The 27,500-nt window shown below is 35.5% G+C and overlaps 1 protein-coding gene across 9 annotated transcripts in view; it reads left to right on the forward strand.

The window, feature by feature from the left end:
- USH2A (usherin) overlaps positions 1–27,500 on the forward strand; it is a 379,818-nt gene that overhangs the window by 175,846 nt on the left and 176,472 nt on the right. For all 9 annotated transcript variants that reach the window (XR_001874412.1, XM_017812861.1, XM_017812864.1 and 6 more), the window contains 4 exons: positions 14,159–14,318; positions 14,810–14,981; positions 19,331–19,478; positions 24,498–24,649. Coding sequence is in view for 8 of the 9 variants with exons in the window: in XM_017812861.1 (XP_017668350.1) it covers positions 14,159–14,318; positions 14,810–14,981; positions 19,331–19,478; positions 24,498–24,649 (632 nt within the window). In the remaining variant the exon portion in view is untranslated. The remainder of the gene's footprint in view (positions 1–14,158; positions 14,319–14,809; positions 14,982–19,330; positions 19,479–24,497; positions 24,650–27,500) is intronic.

The raw sequence follows: 27,500 nt of genomic DNA on the forward strand, positions 1-27,500 counted from the left end.
GACAGTGGTCTACTGAGGAAGACAGATTTACATCAACAGTTCATTGAGTTCAATTTTTAAAATGGGAATTTACAATTTTACAGCCTTACAGCCTTTTTTTAATCAACCAGCAGAGCTTACTGTCCATGCATTATTGTCTTGCAGGTGGTCTCCACTGGTATGTGGATTTGTAGGTCTTCTCCAAGTCATCCACTCTGCAGTTAGATAGCAGCTAAGTCTTATTTTGCCACTTTCTGAGATCAGTTTGTTGTAATGTTGCCTGTGCGAACCTTTCTTGGGCAAACTGGCTGAATCTTGTCTACCTTGCTGTTGCATCTTTTGAAGTGCGTAACCTGTTTTATCTGCATTTTGTCTTTCATCAGCGAGAACTTCATATAAAATGATATAGTTTCTCTTTGTGAGCTGTTGTGTCATGGTGACCACTGTTTGTTACTAAACACTGAGAGATCTCCTAAGATTTCTAAGAACTAGGATATGCTTTCTTGGCCATGTTGAGCTGAAATACTTTTTGTGGGATCTTATTTTCAGCAGTATGCCTGCTAACGGTGGTTTGCCTGAAGCTAGTAAGGCAAAATGGTGGGTTCTGTTCTGGTTTTAATTTTGCTGATAAAACAGACAAGATTTCATTCAGTCACACCTTTGTTAACATCAGAAACTGTGCGAGGTTTTATGTTCAAATTATAAGCAATATATTTATGGATCAAGAAAAGCATCTTCACTTTTCTGAAGGATTTTTTTTTGCCAGGATCATTTTGAGATACTTGATAAATGATTTATGCTTACTTTCAGGTTATGCTGGACTCAGGCAGATAGAGATATGACACCTCTTGCACAGATGGACTAGAGCTAAACCTGCTGCTTGAGTTTGAATCTCTTGGTATCCTGAAGACATACCTCACATAGCTCTTAGTAGGCTTTGATAGAGTGGGGCTGCCTTCTTGATATTGCCATCTGCATAATGAAGCTTCTCTCTGAGTTTTTCCTTATGCCCTGGAAAACACACTCATATTTCTGCTTACTAATTTAGATCTCCCAAACTGCTAAACACTTAATGTATATTTAATTTAAAAGAGATATTTTATTCCGTGCTGCTATAACAAATAGTGTTGGTTTATCAACTGTGATAATGTTTTGACAGAGCAGTACACGAATTTTTCTTTGGCTAATGCTAGACACAGACCCTCCTTTCTATAACCTATATGTCTGAACATTCCTTTAACAGTCATGGAATATTGATAAATGGTGACGGTGTAACCCCACAGTAGCACCACAGCAGTACTTCTAGAGGGTTCCCAACCAAGGCTTCTCCTTTCCCTTGGTTTATTAAAAATGTGGCCATGGGGGTGTTCAGTCATTACTGACATATGTTCAGCATTTTATTTATTCAAAAAAACAAAGCTGTATCGAGACAAATTTATGGAAAGTGGAACCTTTTAATTTTGCATGTGTTTCAGACTTATAATTTCAATAAATCTGAGAAACTTCCTTACAACTTGTGTTTCTAAAATACTTCACCAAGTAACGTTAAGTCCAGACTTTCCTTAGTATTATTCATCTTTCACAAGTCTTATGTGTGAACAATACAAGACTGAGTGTTACAAGGTCATAAAATAGTTGGATATAAGTTTGATTTTAAAAATATTTGATGGTTTGTATGACTGGAGGAGTATTCCTGTATTTTCAAAATCTGTTTCCCTATCCCCCTAAGTTATGTGGAAGCATAGATCTTGTCCCAGACAGCATGAAAGGCATTCTAGGATACTTCCTTTCCTGTTGAATCACTGCCAGAAATCTAACCTAGGTTTCTACACTGTTTACGTAAAGCTTAATAGACTTTTAGTCAGTACTAAACTCCATCATGCTTTTCACTAGTCGTCCGTGAAATATTGTCTTTTTATGACAATCTGTTTCTGATTGAAACATTTTTCACAAATTGTTGTTGGGCTTTGAAAGGTGATGGAGTTTTATAATTTTTCTTCCTTTGTTTTCTGTAGTTTTTATTTTATAAATACAGAGATACATCAAAGTGATGTGTTACCAGGAAATTAACCAGTACACGGGAAAAATATTTAAGTGAACATAAAGCTAATCAGGTAAGAAGAACATGAGATTAGCGTGCTTTAAATAAGGCTTAGATTTATGGTCTTAAGGTGAATGCAAAGGTGGATGATAAACATTGGTATTGTTTCTGTAGATGGCTACTTTGGACATACCATGTTCCTTGATTACCCAGGTACATTTGAGTCACATTTACAGTCTGCATATCTCAATTTTTATTTTTTTTTTTGAATGTCTGGTTATCTTTAGGGCTACATAAAGTTGTTCAAAGGTGACAAGAGAATCTGGCTTATTAAGAGATTCTGGGTCCTCATTGCTTACCTATCCAGGAGCATTGGCTAAACTAGATGAGTTCATACAAAGGATGCATAAGTGAATTTTTCAGTCTATTCTAGGAGAAATGTTGAGAATTAAGGAAATTATCAATAATGAAAAGAACTAATGTTGATAAAGTATGTCAATAACATCCTTTTGAAAACTGAACTTTAACATTGGAGCTATTTATCACTTCATTTTAACAATTTCATTGCTATTTGTTTTCTGATAAAGGAACAAAAATTTAATTCGATTGGCAAGAATTTTTAAATGTTCTCATGAGCTGGCTTCCTAGCCTTTTCAACAGCTCAAGGGTAAGTTAGATTAAAAGTATTACTTACATTTCAACTAATTTGTTTTGATTTTTTTTTATTTATTAAATCTTGGGATTTAATACCATTGTTGCAATGTCATATAACAGTTTTTAAGCTGTTAAATTGTAGTAGGAATTAAAATACATGCACAGTTTAAGTCTTCCTTGTAAGTTTGCAGGCAGAGAAAAAGTACATAGAAAGTTTGTCAAGGAAGACTCAAAATCAAATGAGATACACTGAAGAAATAAAAAGATTAAATAAATAAGTAAATGATACCATAAAAAAGAGGTACAAGTCTTAGTTTAACTATGAAAAGAAGTTGTGTGGCAAAGATTGAGGCAAAATAAATAAATGTTAGTTAGAACTAGAAAATAATTTAAAATATTTGCATGCAGGACAAAGGAAAATCCAGGTAGAAAAATAGACTAAGTTCAAAACAATTGAGAAAAATTAGAACGTAACTTCTTCACCAAAGAGCTTGTCCCTAGTGGTGCTTCTTTGGGATGTATATGAATCAACATTGTAGTTCCTCAGCCTGAGAACCAAAAAATATTAAAGCAGCTAGACTTAAATTATCACCAGGCAACAGAGTTCTTCTTAGAGGTAGAACTGCTGTGGAGGAAAGCCACAGGTTCAGCAAAATCTGTGACCTTTGTGTGCTATCATAAAAATTCTGGTCACAACAGGTATTTAGAGGCTTCAGCAGAGAAGCTGAAGATGTGAATGGACACAGAGATTAGTGTATTTCCCCAGGAGGTCCAGCTAGAGGAGCAATATATCATGTTAACTGTGAATCATGGAATCAGAGAATTATAAAATGGTTGGAAGGGACCTTAAAGATCATCTGGTTCCAAACCCACTGCCCTGGACAGGGACACCTTCTACTAGACCAGGTTTCTCAAAGCCCCATCCAACCTGTCCTTGAACACTTCCAAGGATGAGCATCCACAAGTTCTCTGAGCAGTCTGTTCCAGTGCCTCACCACCCTCATAGTAAAGAATTTTTTCCTAATATCTGATCTAAACCTCCTCTCCTTCAGTTTGCAGCCATTCCCCCTTGTCCCGTCATTACATGCTCTTGTAAAAAGTCCCTCTCCATCTTTCTTGTAGTTTCCCTTCAGGTACTGGAAGGCCACAATTAGGTCACCCTGAAGTCTTCTCTTTTCCAGGCTGGACAATCCCAGTTCTCTTAGCCTCTCCTTGGAGGAGAGGTGCTCCATCCCTCTAATCAACTTGGTAGCCCTCCCTTGGACTCACTCCAATCTGTCTATGTTCTTCCCGTGCTGAGAAGTTACAGTTGCAAGTCCTGTGTTCTCTTAGTATCACAAGAAAATTCATAAAGATGACACCAATAATGTGCCATAAAGCAGACTCATACCTAGCAATGACTACTAATATAGTGTCTGTTGCTTTTCTGCAAGAAAGAAGTAGTGATTATAAAACCTGAACAGTGTAGCTGGAAAAAAAAAATAAAATAAAAATTTTTGAATCAGTGGGACTGAACAATATGCTATGTTCTACATAGACAAGACTGAGGGGGAAGAGGGTTGGGGTGAAATACGAAAGCCTCTTAAGGGTTTGCCACTTGTGAATTATGCATCTCACTCGCACTAGTAGGCGTAAATGCATAATTCTAATCTGTTCTTATTACTTATTTATAGCACACAGTAGAACGTAAATTCTATGCCTCCTTTGTAGAGACTTACCATGCTAGTTAAGGTATGCAGATATTTCAGAGAGCCTACATAGACAACTTTCTTGGCATAGCATTCTGTTGCCAATTAAAGGGCATAAGCTTCAAACAATAAATTTAGCCGGCTCTCCCCTTACCATTTACAGGAGGAATATGGACATGATGTAAGAAATAAGGTATAGGATCAACAGATAATAAGAAGAGCATTCATCTTGAAATAAACTACTCTGCATTATTATTATTTATGATAGTTACTAGTATTAATAAACTAAACGTTGGATAGAGGAAAAGCCTGCAACAACCACTGAATTTATGAGACTGGGGACAGATGCATGCTCTTTCTGTTATATCGCTGGCACTGATCGATTTGTATTTTTCCCTGGTGATGGTTTATGCCATTATAACTGTTTGGTGGCTCCTTACTATTGACTTATGGTTACAAAGCACTTCAAAAACGAGAACAAGCCTCTGGACATTATATCCTAATCTGCACATCCTATAGATACACCGTAATACAGAGCAGCTGACTGCACCACCTGTGATCTGTGTACCCACAAACGTGATTTATTCTGGTAATCCCAGTTTAATGCATCACATCAGATTGTGGCAGTTATGTTATCTGATGACATTACTGACACTACATGACATAACTGAGTAGTGCAACATGTCAAGTTGAAAAAAAACTTTGGGCTTTTCGTTCTTTTGGTTTTGTTTTTGAATGCATGTGGTTTTGAAAATAAAGTGAGAAAACTTAAAAAACCCAAACAAACAAACCAACCCCCCCCCCCAAAAAAAAAAACCACACAACGAAAGAGACCACAAAAATGGGGGATGGAATCCAAATAATTTTCCCCAATCACACATTGACCATATTAATGACTCTGCAGCTGGGGCTGATTGTTCTGGTAAGGAGAGAGGAGAGCAGGTAGAAGTACAGTATATTTTACTATGCTGCTAATTCCATGGTCAGCTGAAAACTAGCTCAGCTTTTGTAGTCTTGCAACAGATTTAACTTGCTGTAAATTGTTTTGTTTAGGATCAGTGCTCAGAAGCTCAGTCCTCCCACTATCCTCGTTCCAGCACTACAGTAATGTTTTGGCAAAACCCTTTATCCTCTGACTATAATTCAGATATACAGAGCTGTTCTGGTCCTGGGAAGGTGATAGTATCTCTTCTACAGAAACTATTAAATCACATGATGCCTTGCTTAGATGGTGAGAGTTGTTCTCTAATCATCCTGCATGCCTGGTACTATACAAAATGATGGAACAAGTTACCCACAATGAATGTAAAATGCAGATATTGCTAAATAAACCTCATAACCTATAAATCACTAATTTAATCAACCTGTAGTTGATGGCATTTCAAAGAGCTTTTGTCATAGTTTTCTTGTTTAGGTTCCAATTTCTAGTCTGATTGTGGTGTATCTAGCTTCTGCTTGTTTGATGGTTTCTTTTTTGTTGAATATTTTGTTCATTAAAACAATTGTTTTGGGGTTAAAATGGTATTTTGTGATTTAGTATGCATATTGAATTCTAATAAGAAAAATCTAGTAGTAACATTGTTTTATTTTTGTCAAAGAAAATATTTCTTTTTGAAATTAATTTCATTAATCTCATCCCTCTTTTTCTTTACTTGATGGGAAAATTTAAAAAATAAAATACAGTGTTGAAGAGTTCTACATTGTCTCAGATACAAAGAGAGAAGTATAGAAATGTTGCAGGACTGTTCTACAGATTTGCAAATTACAGTGATGCTTATAAAAATAGTTTTAAAAACATGATGTTGATACTTAATGTCTCTCCCCTCAAATTTGATTTATGAAGATATGCCTGAATTTTCTTGTCAGCAGCAGTAGATGTTCCATGATTTTGGGTGGGGTGATTTTCTCTGAAAATTCCACTTTCTAAATTATTGCATGTCCTTTTTCCCACCCCCACTGCATTATTGAAAGGGAATTCCTGGGAACAGAGCATCCTAATTGCTTTTCTATGTAGCACTTACTATCTTATACCCCTGTATGATGTGTCATCTTCTTTGTTTCCTTTTCTCAGGTTGTTTTTGCAGCCTCTCTTCCTAAGAGAGTGTTTGTAAGCCTGTGCTATCTCACTGCTATTTTTCAGACAGACTTTATTTCTGCACTCTGTAATATATGCTATTCCAGATGAGACCACACTGTTGATTTATATAAAATGGATAGTAATAGTTGCTGTATTACTTACCATACGTTTGTATATAACTTCATATCTTACTGGCTTCTCTTGCCATAGCTTCACATTCATATGTGTTCTTCAGTGGGTTGTAAAAGTGGCAGTCTGGCACCTCTTGAGGCCTGATACAATTACTTCAGCACCAAATGTTAGGTAGATCTGAATTTTGTTTCTCCCACTGCTGCAAGATTGGAATTACTTGGGATGTACTTCTGCTGGTGAGCCAAAGGGTCTTTGGTCATACTAATGTGAATCCAGAGTAGTTCCAGTTTTATAGAAGCAGGTATCTGAGATTCAAATTTGCAATGTATTTACCTGGTGCAAATATATTTTCCAGTTGTGAATATAAAGCTGAAGTAATACAGAGGTAAAATGTTTAAAACACTTTTTTTTTTCCTTTTTCACTTTTTGGGCTAAACACTAAGACATCATGGTTCTTATGATGTATACTAACAACTCCTATCTATTGAAGCTGATAGAAATAGAGTGACTGGATTTGAAGCATTCATGAATGGAAATTTTCATTTAACTCTTAGAATAGGGCTGCTTCATTCCATATGATGTGTAAAGCAATGAGAAAGAGAAAAGTAAAACTAAGATAGTGATACTGTCCACAATTACTTCTCTTTGTGTGCCTGGTAAAAATTAATGTGCTCTGTCCTCTTTCTGATTTCTCTCCCTCCGACCTTCAAACTCACTTTATTTATCCAACTGTTATAATTGAAGTAAACTAGGGAGACAGTGAGTGGTTTTAATTCTAGTAAGCAAAGATATAACTTGGAAATTCATTAGGCTCATTTGATGATGAATGTTTGCACTGACTGACTGGCTTTTTGTTGTTTTGGCAGCAAAAGAAACATTTGAAAAAACCTCTGGTTGGTGAGAGTTGTTCTCTCACCATTTGTATTTTTCTAATAGTGACTAATGATGATGAGTCATGTGTTGGGGCATAATGGTAAGGAGGTTTCCAAGGAGCACTGTAATTCTTCTGTGGTCAGTGACATGATGTGTATATTTAGAGCCACACAAGGAATCAGGTAGATTAGTTGGTGGTAAAGTGTTAAGAGAAGTGTAAATGCTCTTCTCTGATGTTTTGGTTCTTCTTTTTTTTAATCATGTGATGTGGAGCACTCCACATGGTTTGAGTTTTCTTCAACTGAGCATCTTTAGGATTTCAAGATGGTGTATCCTAACTGGAGAGTAAAAACAGTGTGAAAATGTACCCACAGCAGCTATCCCAGGGATGTGGCTTTAAAATAAAAGACTTAAATTCCAACTTTTGTAATGGGGTAGGAATAATAGTCATGTTTAAATAAAAAGATGTGTATCTATCTAAGTTAAGATTAGAAATAAAATAGTTTTACTAAAATAAAAAGGGATAATGAAACACATTTATCAGGAATGGATGCTGATGTGGCCTTGTGAATTGACCAGGATGAAACCTAACTTTTGAGGCATGAGTTTGGGCTCAAAGAAGTACAAGAGTTTGGACCAATAAATAGCAGAAAGTTTTTCCATGCAACAGTTGAGAGTGTAAGAGAGCATAACCAGGAGACACTGTTATTAAATGTGGAAACAAACTTTATAATCTTTGCTGTTAAAACATAATTATATTCAAAAGCCTTAATGTACTCAGGAACTGCCCCTTTGCCAAAAGTGCCCCTTTTCCATAGTCCTACCACGTGCCTGTAAAATCTCTACTAATTGTTTGAATTAATTGCAAACTAAAATGATTAAAGATCCTTTTGTTTCGCATTTATGCCAAAGGGTTTTTCTTCTTGAATATAACTTTTTTATACAGTCTAACACATAACTGTCATGTTTGCACACTCCAATATGTTACATGGTTTTGTGCCACGCTCTTTATTTCCTAAGATGGGACCTGGAAGTTTCCTGGATTTTTCTTGAGTGTAAAAGTCTCAAAAGGAATGAGGTGTTCATAGAATGGTCTGGGTTGGAAGGGACCCTAATGATCATCTAGTTCCAACCCCCTGCCATGGGCAGGGTCATGTTCCACTAGACCAGGCTGCTCAGAGCCCCATCCAACCTGGCCTTGAACACTTCCAGGGATGGAGCATCCACAGGTTCTCTGGGCAACCTGTTCCAGTGCCTCACCACCCTCACAGTAAAGAATTTTTTCTTTTAAGAGTAATTTGGAAAACTAGAGATATTTACTGCTGAACGAATAGTTTCTAAAACACATCAGCATTTGCTGGCCAGCTGGAAGCCAAGTTTATTTGTTCATTATGTCAAAGTCTTTGCTGGTTAGAGCAGAACAACAGCTTATGGTGCTTCCTGAAAATAATTATTTGAGACCCTGAGTTTATTTATTTCTCTTTATTTCTTGGCCTTGTTTTTAATGGCTTCACAAAATTCTTTTAATTGTTGCTCTGCAACATTAAGGAATCACATAAGCATTCTTAATTATTAATTAATATCTGTTAGAATTTACTACTATCTTGGAAGATAACTGTTTTCTTCAATTAAGGGGCCAGTTGCACATGTGAAAAGCCTTGCTAGTTTAGACAATTAAGTACACAAGCACACTGTTTTCTTTGGCTTGCCTGAGTTACCTGAAGTACCTAAGTGGTGTCATTGTGACACCCTGATTTTTCTGAAATATTTTCAAGAGAATGTTGAGTATGGTGTGGGGTTTGCAGGAAATCTATGAAATGATGCAGCAATAGTATAATACCTTTCCAGAGAAAGGTATTATACATTAGTGATTGTTCTTTGAGAGTGATCAGTGCTTTATAAACAAAGCAAGCAGGATGTACTGTACTAAAAGTTAAATATGAGTTGTTGCTTGCTTTCAGAAAATGGTGGAAGGCAGAGGACTGCTAATGGTGTCTAATGGAGCAAACCTGATAATGTGATCTTGACACTTAACATATGAATTAGATTTTTTTTTTTAGTGGTGCATAAAAATCAGAACGAGACATTGTTGTATTTGGTGATGGAGATTTATGGTCCCAAAGAGTTTATCTTCTAATTAAATATTAAGTTACTGTGAGTTAACGTAACAAATTCTGAGAAACAAGATGAGAGAACAGAGTAAGGATGTGAGTAATGAGCTGAAGTGTTCGTACAGTCTACCTGCATAAACTACATGGTGATTGGAATTCTTTGGAAGTTTTTCATTTTCATACTCTCTCAGCAGGTTTTCTTGGTTGTGCTGCTAAAAATCTCTTGCTACAATGCTGCTGTCTTATTTTCTCTTGAATATAACAATGGGATAGCTATTGTCTCGATTATTTTCCTGCGAGAAACTATGTGGGGTTCCTTACGCAAGTAATGTGAGTGCTCAGTAAGACAGGACGTTGCCATTTCTGACCCTTAAAATAGTTGCCTGAAGTCAGGGAGAGTGGAAATGGAGTGGAAGAGGGGAGGAATTGCAGTAAACCTGAATATCAAATATGTTACATATAAATTAAAACACTGTAGATATTATTACTGTATTATTTTTGAACGGTGATGTACTCTGATGACCTGATGGTAAAGCTCATATTTTGTTAAATCTCTAATTTCAGGTGTTGTTTTTATTTTTTTTTTTTTACTGTACTATGTTTTTCTCTCTATCTTAGTAACATCTCTCAAATTCCATGCTAAAAGTAGCACTGTAGTGTTGCATATTTTCTTTCAATGACTACCCCTTAAATTTGATCAAAGCAAAGTGAGTGTTCTTATTGACCACGCAAAGAGGGTCATTCTTTATTCTTTCTGTCTCATGCATTGATTGTTCTATCAGGACCTATGCTGGTGATTATTAGCAACTGGGTAGATACCAACTACTATAGTTGGTTAGTGTGGGAAGTTCCACATCACATATTTAATAAATGTAGTGGTATGCAAATATTGATTTTAATGATAGCTATAGTTAACAATTCTCCTGCTGACATGTGAGTTAGAAAATAATTTAGTTTGTGTGTATTGCCTCTGAGGTCAAAGAGATGAAAAGGCAGGTTGATCCTTCCTCTCCTTCTGTGCTACCTTTTTCTTTGGGAAAAGCGGGATTTTACTTTAGTTTTTTTCCTTTGTTCTGTTTTTGACACAAAAATGCAGAATTATTTTTCTGTCTACCTACTACTTTAATAGGATGATTTGAGGGAATCCTTTACTCCTAAGAGTCTTTTTTCTTTGTCCTTTGGTGCTCTTTGCCCTTCTGAGTCTAGAAATGAAAACAAGACCAAATCCTGAATTGTTTTTTTTCCTCAGTGAACTATTATAATTTTTAAGTTTAGCTTTGTTTTGGTAAGAAATAAGTGGTTTCAGAGAGTAGTTATTGGAATATTGAAATAAGAAACATTTGATCTTATTTTAAAGTAACTGAAGGAACTGGAATTGTGGAATAGATGGGAATATAGCCTGATCAAGAAAATTTGTAAGAAAAAATATTTCAGTTTTTTGCTGTAAGTTTAAAAGAAATAATCGTGTCTTTATTGGGCTCATTTTGTAAATTAAGATCAATAAAATCCTTCCAACCAACAGCATGGAATCAATTGTAAAATAACATATAATTCATGCTCTATATTGTAAATTATAGTTTGTTTGACATTAATCACTGAGTTTTCCATGCATTGGGGTGCATTTTCTTGTAACGCATTTCCACATAATACTTGTGGATCCATTTCTAATGAGTTTGAGAGCGATCTGCTTTTCATGTCCACAATTGCCTACATTTGATCTTATGCAAATCATGCAATCAAGCAAATGGAAAGCAAGGCATTATTACTAGAGGACCTTGACAAACAGTGGCTTTGTAGTTTTAAGAACCTCCTCCCTCCTCCTTCATATTCATGTTTGTGTCTGTAGTTGTTTGAATCCAGTGATCCATTATGAAACACATTGAACTTTAAATAGGAAAATATCTGCCATATCAGATTGTGACAAATAATTGCATTGATTACAATGTAATATGATTTTATTGTTCAGTTTGTCAGTTTCTGGTTCTAACCTTTTAGAAATACTGCCTACACTTATTTGTTGGCTCATCCAAACCTTGCTGAAGTATGTGGAGAGATTTTAATGGTGGCAAAGCTCATGCTTTGAGTGGCATTGCTAAGACTCTAATTTCTTTGTTTTCTACTCCTGCTTCCACAAACGTAATGTTTCTTTTTAGCCTTTTCCCACCTAATCTTTGAGATTCCATTGAAACTTTCTATTTGGCATTTAGTAGACAAAATACTTCAGTGTTATTGAATCAAGATGAGGAATAACGATTTTCTTTGGTCTTGTTGACATGTTGCTTTTTTCCCATATTTTATATTTTGACTCTTTTTTTTTTTAGTCTCCTGTCTTTCCCTTCCCTCTCGGTGCATTTATCAGTCGATTCAAAAGGGTCTCACTGCTCATATGTGCTGTGTTTCCTTTTCTTGTTATTCTTGTTTTTTTTAAACTCTACATGTTTGCCTGTCTTGTCTTTTTTGCTTTTTCCATTCTAGGGACTGACAGATACACATAGTAACTTATAGTCGATTGTTTTCTTCAGGGAGGGAAATTAAAAATGTTTCCACATTTCATTCTCTTAATCCCTGATGAAGTTCTCCCCTCTTCAAATTACACTGGGCATTTCCAGAAACTCTTATGTCTTCAAGTAGTTCCATTAACTACAGTGTGCATCAAGCCACCTTTTTAAAAAACAGTAGTTCTAGATGTGGAATTTTCCTTAAAGGAGAGGAAAATAACCCTCACCAACAAGGAAAAGAGTTATCCACCACAAACAAATAGAAAAGGAGACATCCACTTTTTCTCTTTCCTTTCCCTTGTGTTCACTCTGCTAAGTGAAGCCCCTGGTATAGTTTCAGCTTAGAGAGAAGAATGCATATTCACTGTTTACAAGGTTAGCAATTAAATAGGTGCCATGAATTGGTTTCAACTGTTTGTTTTAGGATTGCTAAAAGTAAAATCCTTCTGGTCACTTGTTTGCACACCCACAACATGAAGTATCTGATACTTATGTCAGAGACTTTCAGCTCCATCTGTACTTTTTCTGGCTTCTCTGGTGGTAGCTGATGGTCGGAATAAAGGGTCCAGGAAGCTGTACACTAATGAAGGCAATACAGTCGGTGCAGTATGTGGAGTTTACTTTCCCTGCTTGCTGAGCCAGCTTGAGCACCTGCTCTGGAGTGTGCTTTCCCCCTCTCACGGACATAAGCACTGCTTAACCCTGGTAGAATCAGTCCCATTATGTTGATTAAACATGTCACTGTGTTACAGGCATTCAATTGATGATTTTTTTAGCTACAGCATTTTTTTTTAACTCACACTTAGCCATGTGCTCCATAGAATAATACCACTGAGTGATATGGTATTTTCAATAAAAATGCACAAATTCATTCTCTCCTCACACAGAATGGAGCAAATCAGAAGAAATTCTGTTGCAGCAGGGACTGGAGTCATAATGGGAGAGAAGTTGGGTCTACAACATCTCTGATGATGTGTTTGTCATCCAATTGCAGGTTTTGAATTTGTGCTCACAAATATTTTTATACAAAATTATAGTTTGCTACTACCTGGCTCTGAAAACACTACCATTTGTTATGTCTTGCAAAAACCCAGAATTTTTCTGGCATACTGAAAAATGTGTGTCTGTAGCATAAGCATTTTACTTGTATATCTTATACTGTTGCCAAAACCTCAGTTGTAAATTCCTTCTTAAAGGATTTGCTTATTAAAATATGCAATTTGTATTTTAATAAAAAAATGAAAAATACTTGAAAATTAGGTCTGTATTACTGTCATACAATAATTTTTCTGTCAAATGTTCCTTTCTTAGTATAGGGAAGTGTATATGATCCTAAAGATCTTTTAGAGTAGCAAAAATGTTACATTTTGTTCACCATTTTCTGCAGTAATTGAAACTCAGGATAGCTTCATAATAAATAAACGTTGAACAATTTTTTTGCTATAGCATTAGACAGATTGTCTTTACTGACATATATTTTACAATTGTTTGGTGTTTGTACAGCTGAAGACAAACAGGCAAAGAGAGAACAGACCAGTATGAGTGGTGGCAACAAGGATCTTCCTTTGTGTTCATGCTTATAGTGAAATTTGTGTGGCATGAATCATTGTATGTATCGATGCTTGACATTCATGTATCATACAGCACATTTAAAAAAAAATATAATCCAGCTGTGTTAATGAATCTGCACTTGTTTTTCTCATTAATTTGATTTGATTTAATCAGCTCAAAGGTGTTCATTTGCCACTCTAGCGAATTGATGTAGTTTGTAGCATCTAAGAAGCTAACATGTTTGGGGGTTTTTTTGTTTGGGTGATATACATTCTAGTGTAAATGGTGTACAATGGAGTCACCTCAACCAAAGCACACCCCACAGATCTATTAGGAGTCAAAATTTGCATTTATTTGCTATTAAAGAACCAGTACCTATTCACTCCTCTGGGACAAACCTGAAGCATTTGAGATACAGGTTGCCCTTCCTCTTGATTTTCTGAATTCACTACTGCTGATGCCTAAAATCTATGTGACACACACTACTGTCTGAAAAAGAGAAAAACAAGGTAAAATTAGTATACAAAGTAAATTCATATTATTTTTTGTCCTAGATTTAGCAGTTTTTACGCCATACCAGTTTCTGCTCGCTGCCTGCACGCTTGCTGGCTGTACAAACAGTTCCCAGGTCACCTTGTTTACAGCACAGCTGCCACCATCTCATGTAAATGCCCCGGTCCTGACGGCTTTGGATTCTAGAACGATATACGTACAGTAAGTAAGGATTTCTTCTTTCCTGACAACACAATAGTGCATCAGTTTATTCAAGAATTCCAGTGAGTTCAATCAGGGGAAGAGTTTGTGACATAAAATTAAATTTATTATGATTAAATGCATAGAAGTGATTAGTTTAGTGGTTCTGTGAACCTTCTGATTATCACTTGCCAACTTAATTTCCATTTTGTCTTTACGCAATCAGTATAACCTACATATGGGCAGAGACTCTGCAAACTTCAGTGCAGGAAGTGTTCTGGTGATATGCCCGTTTGTAGCCCTTGCTTTGTGTGTTACTGTAATCATTTATCTATTGAGTGCAAATACAGCATTAAAGGTATGGCTTAGATTTATTTTTATGGTTGAGGGATTTATTTTGAGAATTTGAAAACACAGCCATGCAAAGTCACCTAAACAAAGCCTTACATTTTTCAGTATGGTCTAAATCTTTATTTGGACTGGTCTTAATCACATTTTGCTTTTATTTGCAGATGGAAAGAACCAGTAGAAGTAAATGGAATCCTAGATCGCTATATAATTTATATTGCCAACAATGAGCAGAATTTTACAAAGTGGAATGTAATCTATAACAGCACAGAACCTTTTCTGGATTTTACTATTCCGCAGCTTTCCCCGGGTACTGAATACCTCATAAAACTAGCTGTAAGTTTTAAAGATGTGTAGTAGAGGTATAAAATGGTGAAAATGATTGTGATTTTGTTAGCATCTTAATATTTAATGGTTCATGTGTCCACTTTGTTTAACCTCTTCTTTCTGAAGCCAAGGTAGATGAGCCATCCTGAACAAAAGTAGGTTTTTTGTTTCAAAACAGGCCCTCAAAACTATGCATGTAATTTTAATACAGGTTTTCTTCAAGGAGAAGTTAGATGATAACTAATAAATAATTGACTAGAAATATATAAAATGCTTTAAAAATGTCGCCTGGACCCAACTTACAAGAAAACATTGAATGTATTTAAAAATATTAACCTTTCATATTTTGTGCAATGTTATTTTGTTCTTCATAAAATCTGTATGTAGAAGGAAATAGCAGAGAGGAAGTGTGAAGTAGCGTTTTGTTTATTCAAAACATTTTAAGAGACATTAGTGTTTTCTTTGCGTTTCATTATCATTGGTTTTATTTTGTGATGAAATAGAACAGCTTCAGCTCAATAGCAAACCTGAAAATATGTGAATAAAAGCAGGGGATTGTCTCTTGTTTAGGCACACTGTTCATTTTATAACAATACCTATATAAGAATATTTGCTTTGATAAATGCCATAGAAAAATATTCTGCTCTTGATTATGAATAAATTTACATTTATGTAGACTGGATATGCATTCATTTTTTCTTAACATGCTCTTGAATGTTCTAAATATTATACCACAAAAAATAAACTACCTTCAGGTAATGATAAGGATCTGACTTGAACCTGAAAAAACAAGAATATTCAGTCTAATTAAAGCTTAGATTCATGCTGAAATTAATTCATTTGTGCCTAGATATTTCAGCATAGCAAATTGTAGAGCATATAAAATAGCACCATGTCCAAAACTAAGGCAGTACTTCAACAAGCATTTTATGCCTTTATAAAAAAGGAGAATTATCAAAAGAATTTGTGCTGTCCTTCACTGTACCACAGCTCTTCTCTGCTAGTGCCCAACTTCTGTGCATGGGGGCACAAGGAGAGAGGCTCATGGAAGAATTAACAGCTATAATCTGGAGAGCAACTGGAACTGCTTCTTTTGGTGCCTCTGCCTTGGGATATGGGAAGAAGTGTTGTGTGGACATTGTTTTTGCTTCATCAATGTGCATAGCTTTCCTAAAAGTTACTGAATAAATTTTTAGGAATCTTTGATCTCTATATTTTATTTCTCTTTTCTTCTTTTTTTTTGCCCTTAGTATTTGCATTTAATCAGTTGTAACCAGAAAGTAAGAAAAGATAATTTCTTCTAGTGACAAAGATAACCAGGTTTACTTGGATAAAATGCAATGACCTCTGATAGGCGGGTTAAAAGATCTAAATGTCCTTGCAGGTTTGAAAATGATGAGGCCAAAAGCGCATGAAAAGGCCAATATCTTTGTGATGTGATAGCTTTTTTAAAACATTTGGATCTATTGTATATAGAACTTGTTAGACTAGTTTGAGAAAAATGTAATATTACAGTTTTGCAAGTTATGAAGCTTAAACATGGCCAAATGTTACTTGTATACTTTATGAAAGGAAAAAAAACAAGCAAAAAACCACCATCAAAAGCCAAACACCTAAAATCCAAATCAAGCATACATAGCTGAAAAAAATTTGAAATATTTAGTGTTTCATATATAACTTAACTGAAATTCAATAAAACTTTTAAAGTAAAAAAGAAAAATTAGCAACAGTCAGCAATGGCTACTTAACTAAATGATTCCTTTTTTTTGTTAGCACAAAATATTTCTATCAGCTAGAATCCTTTACTTGTTTCATAGGTAATATTAATTTTGTTTTGCATCCATTCAAAAATTGGTTTTAGTTTATGTGGGAAATTGAATTATCAAAAGTTGCATATTGAACGCGGGAATCAGGAACCTCATCAGCACCTCACAGGCTGCTGGCTTTAACTTCTGTATGACAGGTTAATATAAGTTCATTAAATAAAGTTAACAAAATGTTTGTCTTTGTATGCTGTTACCAGCTTTCAGAATTGATTACTGCCATTTATTATTTAGCAATTGTATTCATAAATGAGTGCAACAGCTTTTGTAAGCAAATCTAATGCTTCTTTCCAAAAGTCAGCCAAGAAGACTTAAGGTCATGTCTTCATGGACTAGTGTGAAGGAACTTGTTTTTGTTGGATGGGTGTGAGCCAAGCCAGTCTGAAAGCAAATGGAAAGCTGAAAGGCTGCCTTTAGTAGCCAAGGTGTCACATGCATTTGTATGACTTGAGTGCTTTAGTGATGACCCTGTTAAGCTGATATCTCCTCAGGACTGTGTTGTGTGGGTAAGCTAGCTCAGGTGCCACGTGGAGCATCGTTATATGATGTCATTTTAGGTGGTTTGTTTGTCCTTTGCCTGCCTAGTTGCTTTGGTATTTTGGCAAATTTTACCTGAAATCTGTTTCTCAGTGGAGTTCAGAATGACACAATGGGACTTGATCTAGGTGTAGAATTTCGTGGCTTTGAGCATCACTGGATGTGATTGCCAGAGTCCCAATGATGTCCAGTCCTTTTGGATACACTGATCCAAAATCCACCTGTTTACAAAGCAGAAGAACCATAAACTTCATGTCCCAGCAAATTTCAGGATACAAAAATTGAGCTCCATGACACTCAAGAAATAAATGAATGGGAAGGCTGCTGTTACCAAACCCTTAAAAGAAAAAACCCTCCACTGCTGAAGTAGACCTGGTGGAACTTAGCAAGGCAGTAAGGAACGTACAAGGAAGAGGCCTTCCAGAACTGGTCTTTTTGGCTTCTTCATAAGCCAGTAGAAGGGAAATAATTCAAAGATTACTCTGCCTTTACTGGAAGAATAATTTTATTAAATATTTCCTTATCAAAATGCTAATAGTTACCTCAGCATCCCTCTAAGCTGACTCTATTTTTTGGGTTTTGTGGTTTTGTGATTTTTTGTTGTTGTTTTTGTTTGTTTGTTTGTTTTTTTAAAAAACTATCATCTTTAAAATAAAGACCATTTTTTTGATATTCCCCAAACCGAGGTTTCCTTCTTTCGTCTTTATTTGGTAGTTCAGACTGAACACAGGGAGTCATTCCTTAGTTGTGTTGTGAGTGCAATTTCCAGTGAAATCCAAATAAACTTTGTGTACAAAATAGTTCCTCATTTACAAACAGTACTTATTTTTACCCATGGTGTCAGTATAAACTCTTGGAGGAGGTAGGAAATATGTTGACTGCTGTCTGATTTGAAACACAATGGGAAATGGGAAGTTGAAGGCAGTCCTTTCAAATAAAATATACTAGATTAAGAGAAACATTTTTTTCTGGAGATCTGGTCAGCAAGGTTATTTTTCCTTTGTGTGCTGATGATCCACAGCGGGCTACTTGTCCACTTCAGCACATGAGCAACTCTGGAAAACACAGGTGGCCCCATAAATGTTATTTATGTCTGAATATGTCTCTATGTCTGAATCTGAATCTTTGTCAAATTCAAGTTTTGATTTATTTTACTGTTAAATAGTAAAACCAAAATAAATAGCAAACTAACACAAAAATCTTTAAATCCAGTACAGAGTGTATATTTTTGTATTTTTTTGACTTCTCTAAGAACTTCTGTCTCTTGTTATTGCTAGTGCAAGCAACTGGCAAACCAGCACATGTAAAGACCATAGCTGTGTGCAAGTAAAACTTTAAAAGCTTTATGGGGTGATATGCACATGTCCTTGCATATTGTATTATTTCATAATCGAGTGAAATACAAAAATAATGTGGTTAATATTTTGTTCTCTGGTAACTGAAATACAAATTATTTTACTTTATTTTCCATAAACATGTAATAATAACTGGTACATACTGGTTTATAATAGAGTGTTTTTCACTATTTTAATCTTCATCTGCTATTGTGAAGTGCAGCACTCTCTGAATGGCCTTGCAATTTTTAAGTGCCTTGCAAGTTGGTCAGTATATTCTGTGTCTGGAACTCGTGAGAGCTTTTCAGTCATTTACTGGAGAGTTTTGTACTGTAAATAATATATATTGCCACTAACTGTGGCTGCAAAAGCAGTGGAAATCCAATTATTTATGAGTCACATTTAAATGGAAAATGCTGCAAGTCAAATAGTACAATATTTAAGCTATATTATACCTAAAACCAAAGTATTGTGAGTTATATTACATCTTCGTGTTATTTAAAAGAAGAAAAAAAATCTATGCTAAGAAAAGTATCTTTTATGAAAATGATAGACTTACTAAGTTTAGATATGTAAGAGCAATAAAACTTTAGCAACAGAAAAATTGCTAAAATTATTGATACTACACTGGAGTATGTTTATTTGTTTTGATTAATATTTCAAGGCTTGCACGGGAGGTGGATGTTCCATAAGCGATGCTAGCACAGCTATAACAGATGAGAGTACACCAGAAGGTGTTCCTGCTCCAAAAGCCCAGTCATATTCATCTGACTCCTTTAACATCTCATGGACTAAGCCTGAGTATCCGAATGGTAAGTGAACTCTTTTAGCCTCAAGTTAAAAAGATGATTAGTAAAGGTAAATTAATATTCTAAATGGCAGCTTATATGTGGTGCTTAATTTTTAATGATCATTTTAGCACATAAAATACCTGAGATAGTATCATTGTCTGCAGCTGGGAGATTGTGGTTTTCAGCCTATCGTGCTGTTTCAGTGGCTCAAAAGTGCTCCCTTTTGATAGTTCTTGTGTACTGCATCTCATTGTTTAATGTTTTCCAGGACAACTGAGCTGAGGAATAGGCATTCCTGGAGAATATCAGTCTAGGATGTTAATTTCACCCTCCAATAAAACATTAATTTCTTTTACATTAATTGATTAATTTATTTTATGTTAATTGATATGTAATAATAATTAGATTTGTGTTCTGTGTAGTCATCATTTCCATGGCTGTGAAAGTTAAACAATATGCTTTCTTTTGTTTAGAAATGTTTTCCATTATGAAATATCCATCCGTAAAACTTTTGGACAAATTTTACATTTCTAATGAGATTGCACAGTATCGTTCACCTTGGAATTCACTCTGATTTTATTATCATGCGTGTAACAGTTTAAATCACTGCAGACAATGCAATGTAGAAATCACTAAATTTTAAGTATTAGAAATACTTTTCTTCATTGGCTTATCATATTGATATATATTGTTTCTCCCAATGGTTTTACATGAATTTCATTTTTGTCCTGCAAGTTTTTTCCTGCTTTCAATTTTGCTAGAGCACATCCTACTTGTAAAATTTCCCTTAACACACTCTAAATGATTTCCACAAAACTGGTGATTGTAAAGCTACACATATATAATATTCTGTGAGCTCTTACAATAATTTTAGAAAAAAAAAATCACAGTATGTAATGTGTTAAATAATGTATTTGATAATTTATGGTTCTTTCATTGGAAGTTGTTGTGGAAGATTTTGCCTCCTAGCCCCTTAGAAACTCCCTAACCCTGTTTCTAAAATCCCATCAGCATATGTGGCAAAGGCAAAGAGGCAGGAGAATGGGGAGGGGTACTGGATGGGAAGGGAGGAAATAGGGTAGGAAGGTCATGTATGTGACTTAGTGGATAAAGTCTAAATAATTTTCACTAAAATAGGCATATTTTGTAGTTCATCTCAGGACCTGATCCTGTTATCCTTACATTGCGGGAAAAAAATCCAAATAGTTAGAGAATGGTTTAACTAATCAAATAAGTATAAATATATATCTATATATACGCATATCAACAGCACAAGATAAAGACCTATAGTTTAATAATTAAATTTCCACCAACTTCTTTAAAACAACTAAAAGTTGGGATCCATGACTAAATTTGGATGTTGTATCTTGTTAATACACCATTTGCTATGTACATCTTGGCTCTTCTTTTAAATATGGTGAACAGCTTGTTTGGAAACAACTGAGTGTGTTAGAGCACCCTCAGCAAGTTTGCAGACCTCACCAAGTTGGGCAGGAGTGTTGGTCTGCTGAAGGGTAGGAAGGCCCTGCAGAGGGATCTGGACAGACTGGATTGATGGGCCGAGGCCAGTGGTGTGAGGTTCGACAGGACCAAGTGCCTGGTCTTGCATTTGGGTCACAACAATCCCATGCAGCGCTACAGGTTTGGGGCAATGTTGCTGGAAAGCTGCCCAGAGAAAAAGGACCTGATTGACACCTGAACATGAGCCAGCTGTGTGCCCAGGTGGCCAAGAAGACCAATGGCATCCTGGTCTATATCAGAAATAATGTGGCCAGCAGGACTAGGGAAGGGATTATCCTCCTGTACTTGGCACTGGTGAGGCTGCACCTCAAATCCTGTGATTAGTTCTGTGCCCCTCATTACAAGAAAGAAGTTGAGATGCTGGAGCATGTCCAGAGAAGGGCAGCAGAGCTAGTGAGGGTGCTGAAGCACAGGCCTTATGATGAGCACCTAAGGAAGCTGGGAGTGTTTAACCTGGAGAAAAGAATGCTCAGAGGGAGCATTCTTATTGCTCTCTACAACTGCCTGAAAGGAAGTTGGAGCGAGGTGGGAATTGGTCTCTTCTCCCAGATAACAAGTGATAGGACAAGAAGGAATGGCCTCAAGTTGTACCAGGGAGGTTTAGATTGGATATTAGGAAAAATATCTTAACAGAAAAGGTTGTCAAGCATTGGAACAGACTGCCCAGGGAAGTAGTTGAGGCGCTGTCCCTGAAGGTATTTAAAAGATGTATAGATGTGGCACTTTGGGACATGGTTTAGTGGAGAGCTTGGCAGTGCTGGGTTAACAGTAGGACTCCATGATTTTAGTTTTTTCCAACCTAAGTGATTCTCTGGTTCTATGATATATGTATTAGTGTACATTCCCATTCTCCAGTTTTCTATTTCCATCCTTTTCCTCATTTTATAAGAAGAATTAAAATCCAGCCAACAATAAGCAAGCTCTAAAACTTTTCACTGAGCAAATGTTTGATCAGGAAAACTTGCACTCTTCTGTGACTTTGTTTTGTTCATTCTCAGCACATCTTTTGGGCTGCCTAGTCGTCACGTCATTTATAATCACTCTCTGTGTCAGTGTTTTAAAACTGTGTAAGGGTCTGAAAACTACCGTAGTTGAGAAGACTGAAATATGAGAAAGACCAGTGGAAGGCACTTTCCCTTAAATTTTCTTACTTCAGCCTTCTACTGGTGCATTCTTATAGTCAGAAGTTCTAGATCTCTGGGGCCATTCCTTTCTCTCTCTCCCTTCCTTTCTTCTGCTACTGCATGACAGATGTTACTGTTTATTTCTGTGGGCTGAGAAAGCTTATCAGCTTCGAATGGGTGTGTAGGCTGACTGGGGCTTGGACAGTACAAACTTTACTAGGCTCTCACGATATATGTGGAGTCCAGCTGCTTGCCATGATTTAGAAAAACTTAAGGAGAATTAGTATGCTACCCTTGAGGCCAAAGGTGGCAAGTAGGATTAAAGGCTATATGTCTTCTTCATAAAGATAGCACAAAGAGGGGAGTCAAGCTTTGAATCAATACTGAGTTACAGTGGGGATACCACAGAGGTACATATGACACCTACATTAATACCAAATGATCTCATTCTGATTCATGCTGTTACCATAAGTATCAAAGGAATTAATAATGGTTATAATGATTTGTCAGGCATTGATCTATACCCTCTTATGATCAGTGATAGGACCTGAGGGAATGGCATGGAGTTTAGGGGAGGTTTAGGTTGGATATTAGGAAAAGGTTCCTCACCCAGAAGGTGGTTGGACCCTGAAACAGGGTCTGCAGGGAAGTTGTCACTGCACCAAGCCTGGGAGAGTTCAAGAAGTGTTTGGACAATGCTCTCATGCACTTAGAATGATTTTTGGGGTTGTCCTGTGCAGGGCCAGGGTTTGGACTTCAATGATCCTTGTGGGTCCCTTCTAAGTCAGTTCTATTCTATGATTCTATGATACTTTAAAAGGGTTGGTTCTACTGGTATAGGTGCTTAGAGTATCTCAGTGTTTGGAGTTTTTCCTGTGTGAAAGACATCCTTAATGGCAGCATTCACATGTTTACTCTGAGATAAATAAAATATTTTTAAGTGTATCTATATAAAATTAGTTTATTTAATGTAGGGCAAATTATCAACCATTAATGCTCTTGCTTTACAAGCAACTAGACATAGAACCACAGCGGATTTTTCCTTTAGGAAGCCTGTCAAATGTGGTAGGATTGATAGTGTGAGATTTACCAGGACTTCCTCCCACACGTCTCTGCTGTCTGTTTAGCCTCTTACTTTTCTAGAAGAGAAAAGAATTGAGAAGTCTGTGAATCACTTCACCATACTCAGCTCTGCATTGGTTTAGCGTATAAATCTTTTGAAGTAGAACTCTTCAGAGCTCAGCTGAAATACTTGTGTGTACACTTTTATTTACGACACATTTCTCCATTTAGTAGAGAGGAAAATCTTTTCTCAATTTCAAACCAGATCTTCCTCAATGTAGATTCAAAAAAAATCAGTTTTAATGGAAGAAACAGTGAGCTGAGCTATATTTTTACAATATGAAATTGTTTTTATAATGTAAAGATTAGAAGGCATCCTCTGAACTAAACTCCCTTCAAATGACTCCTATAAGTTTGCATTTATTCGCTTTAGGATTTCACATTGATATAGCTTTTAAAAAGGGAGAATATGCATAAATGAGAAAGATGGAAGAATAGGTCTGAGAAAAAGGACTCCTTTGCAAGTGCAACTTCCAAAGTCTAAATCCATAAAATTCTGTCTTTAGTTCATTAAATTCAAAACACTATATGTATGGTCTGTACAGGATTCATGCAATCTATCCTAATATGCACCTTTGGAAGAACAGAATTTTAGAATTCCTTATAAATTAGGTAAACAAATCACCTTCAGTTTTTGTGTTGGTATTAGCCAATTATACAGGAAGGACCATTCTTTCCTGTCTAAAAGTCTTGCCAATGTTTGTTTTCAGTTTGCAAATATGTTTTCTGAAATAACTATCATCAAGAATGAGCACCAGTAAGATATTTTATGTGACAAAATTATTCGTTGCTGATTTATTGTAGTTATACCACTGCCTTGAGTTGTCCTTCCACATTTCAATTATATTGTAGATTTTTTTCTAAATCTAAAGCTGTTAAGATGTGGGATAGTTGTCTGTCTTTCTTGTTTCAGTAGCCATATGCATATGAAGAAGTTTCAATAGCCACATGCAGAGGTTGTGAACCAGAATTGCCTCAGTTTTCCTGATTCTGGGGTGATTTGGCTGCTGTTCAGAAACAAGTTTGTTAAAGGGTAATCTTTGGAATAGTGTAATTGTTTTAAAAGATGCAATCCACTTGTGAGGTTTTCAACAGTTAAAGATGGAAGTGTTTCTTCTGAGTTTTGTGTGCAGAGTCACACTCAAAACGTTATGTGCTCAACTGTAAACAGTTTGAAATGCTGCAACTACTAGCACCTTGATGTCTATAGCATTAGTTTTCTTCTAAATTCTGTAGCGTTTTAGATATTGAATGCTATCACATTGTTTTATAGGTATTATTACTAGCTATGGATTGTATATGGATGGTGTTCTGCTGCAAAATTCATCACAGCTAAGTTGTTATGCTTATGGACTTGCTCCTTGGAGCCTGCATTCCTTCAGAGTCCAGGCATGTACTGCGAAAGGTTGTGCTTTGGGTCCATTGGTGAGTATCTTAATTTACATTCTGGGAGTGTAATAAATGTCAGATGACAGTGAATATCAGAATAAATGGTGATGATTCACTCTGGGCAGTACTAACCCATCTGGCAAAATGTGACATTTAAAAAAAATCCTGTTTAAGTGCTGCTAAAGATTCGATAGGTCATTGTTAGGCACCATTCCAAAGTAGAACATAGGTACTGTGAAGAAAGACAAAAACTGAGGCTGAAACACACATTATTGAAATTAAATAGAGTTAATATGTTTGAAAGGTGCAGATGTGCTTTAACCAGATTTATAAGGATGTATATAAAGAAAGAGTTACTGTTCCAGTAATGAGCAAATTTCTAGCTGCCTGACTGAAAGGACTAAAGTTAATTTGAGAATCACAGAAGCCAGAAGTGGCAACAGGAGCACGGAAAATATGGTCATTCATAAATCTTTTGAATGCAAGTATGTGATCAAAATATTATACTGGATATATTTTAACAGTCTTGTACAACACCACATTTTTTCAGGATTTGAGAATACAGGAATATTAAATTTGACATGTGAAAAACAGGCCTTCTGAGGCTTTTTTATTTTATTAAAGGTTTTTAGACATATAGCTGAACTGATGAATCTAGTATGATTTTGTAGTTCTGTAGCTGATGAATAACTGGAATAGTATCTATTATGCTTGGTTTTGTTTTCAGACACAACTGAGAAAGAAGCCTGTGTTTATTCTGGGGTAACAATTTCTTTAATTAAGCTGTAATTGTGCACTTTTAAATTTAATAAAAAGAAAAGGAAGAAGAAAAGAGAAAGACTTGGGATTTTTTGTGGTTTTCATTTTTTTCCATCACAATTTATAATATCACTATTTTGTATCTGTGAAGAACTTCTAGGTTTTATTTTTACTATATAATTTGTTAGTCTCATTTCCAATATTATTTACAAGATTGCTTTCTTTCAAATGCTGGTAATGTTTTCTATCTGTAGAAGACAACTAGACTTTATAACCATTAAACATTTTATAGCTTGCTCTACTTCGAAGGATATTTACTCTTAAAAGCTTGAATGGCTTTTTGCCAGTTTTTCTTGTACATTTTTTACAACTTCACATATACCCCAAAAGCAAACCTTGTTTTAAGGTATTTGATGTGCAATAACCTAATCCATTGTCTTAGTAGTGATGTTTAAGACAAGTAATTACCAAACTTTGCATACAGATGAAATATGTGTGTTTTCAGCACTACTGTCCTATCAAATAGGCATCAAAAAGGCAGAACAGAATAGCAGTAGTTGGGGTTTTAAAACATATTTTTACTAGCCTTTTTTCACATCTCTGCTGAACTACAGACTCATAACTTGACTTTTGAAACAATTCAAAGTAGGGGTTGCTGTAGCTGATACTCATCTGCATCCCATGATCAGTACGCAAACTGTTTTCCAAAGCCAGTGATCCATCTCTAATCACAGGAATTGAAGTGCAACATCTTTATTTAGGCTCACCTAAGTGCTGCCTAAGTGCTGCTGGATCTTTATTTGATTTTTTTTAAAGATTTTCATATCAATTACAGAGTAAATCCAACACTTAAAACAAAAAAGGAAAAAAAAAAGAAGAGAAACCTAATGTTTTGCCTCTGCTCTCTAAATAGTATGGGAAACATCTCCCAGCAGTAAATTGATATGCTTCCAGCTATTTTTGCTGCTGATCTTGTGCTTTAATGTGCCCTAATCGATCAATGAACATTATGTGACTATGCTAAATATAGGATTTCTCCAGTTTATATTTCTGAAGATGGCTCTGAAAATCTTAATCAGTTCTGAGATTAATAACATTACCTGTTATTCTGTTTCAATAACTCTTTTCTTTTGGATTAGATAGTTCTTGTTTAACTTTTTTTTTCTGTGAGTATGGTTTATTTTCAAGTGAGATGCAAATTGTTAACATATAAATTAAGAAAAGCTAAATTTTAATATCTTTCTACTAAAGCCAGGATATTGCTTTTGTGTCTGTTCTAGCTGGGGTTTTTTGCCTGAAAAGAAAAATAACCTGTATTGTAAAGAAATACTGTAACGTCTAACAGATACTTTAGAGAAATTCAGGAGAAGTGAAATTCTGCTGGTTTTGAAATATGTTAGCTCTTGTAAATCGCTTGTAAATAAACAGAAATGATCCCCACTGAATAATTCTCATCTCAACCCACTGCAATTAAACTTAGATTTCAGGTTTTTATCTTATGCATATTCTAGTACTTTTTAAAAAAACTTAGATGGATGACAATATTTGCCCTATATTCCTATCCTATGGTTTGGTGTCACGTATACAGTAGCTCAGGCTTTGTTTATTAAGTTATTGATACACACATCTGAAAATATCACAGAATTTAGTATAAATTAATGTTTAGAAAAATAAATATGAAACAGGTTTTCTGTGCCATATGTTTGTATAGCAGGTCATAAAGAAAAAACTGAAGACATAATACAGCTGTTGTGGCTGTTTAGGTTGGGATACAGATTGCTACAAATTCATATTGTTTTAAGATTTTCTTTAGTCTTCTTCAGTAGAAAAAAATTGTTGTTCTCTTCTTCATGTTTCTGATGTTTCTGATTGAAGTACCTGCATTTAGCAGCACTTTATAGGAAACTATTTTAGTTTAGAAAGCACAGTTTAGTCAAATTCTTCCATGTTTTTGACTGAAATATCTAAATAATCAAATGGCACTAATCCAATAAACCTGTGGAGTATTTGTTTATCTTTAGGCATGTATTTGATGCTGTTGACTTTACTGCAACTTATCACCTATTTTAAGTATAACAGAGTGTATGAATATAGAAGCACATATAGAGATATTGATGCACATCGAAGA

This window comes from Lepidothrix coronata, unplaced genomic scaffold (genome assembly GCF_001604755.1).
Source record: "Lepidothrix coronata isolate B3197 unplaced genomic scaffold, Lepidothrix_coronata-1.0 Scaffold38, whole genome shotgun sequence".
In the NCBI taxonomy this organism is placed as follows: Eukaryota; Metazoa; Chordata; class Aves; order Passeriformes; family Pipridae; genus Lepidothrix; species Lepidothrix coronata.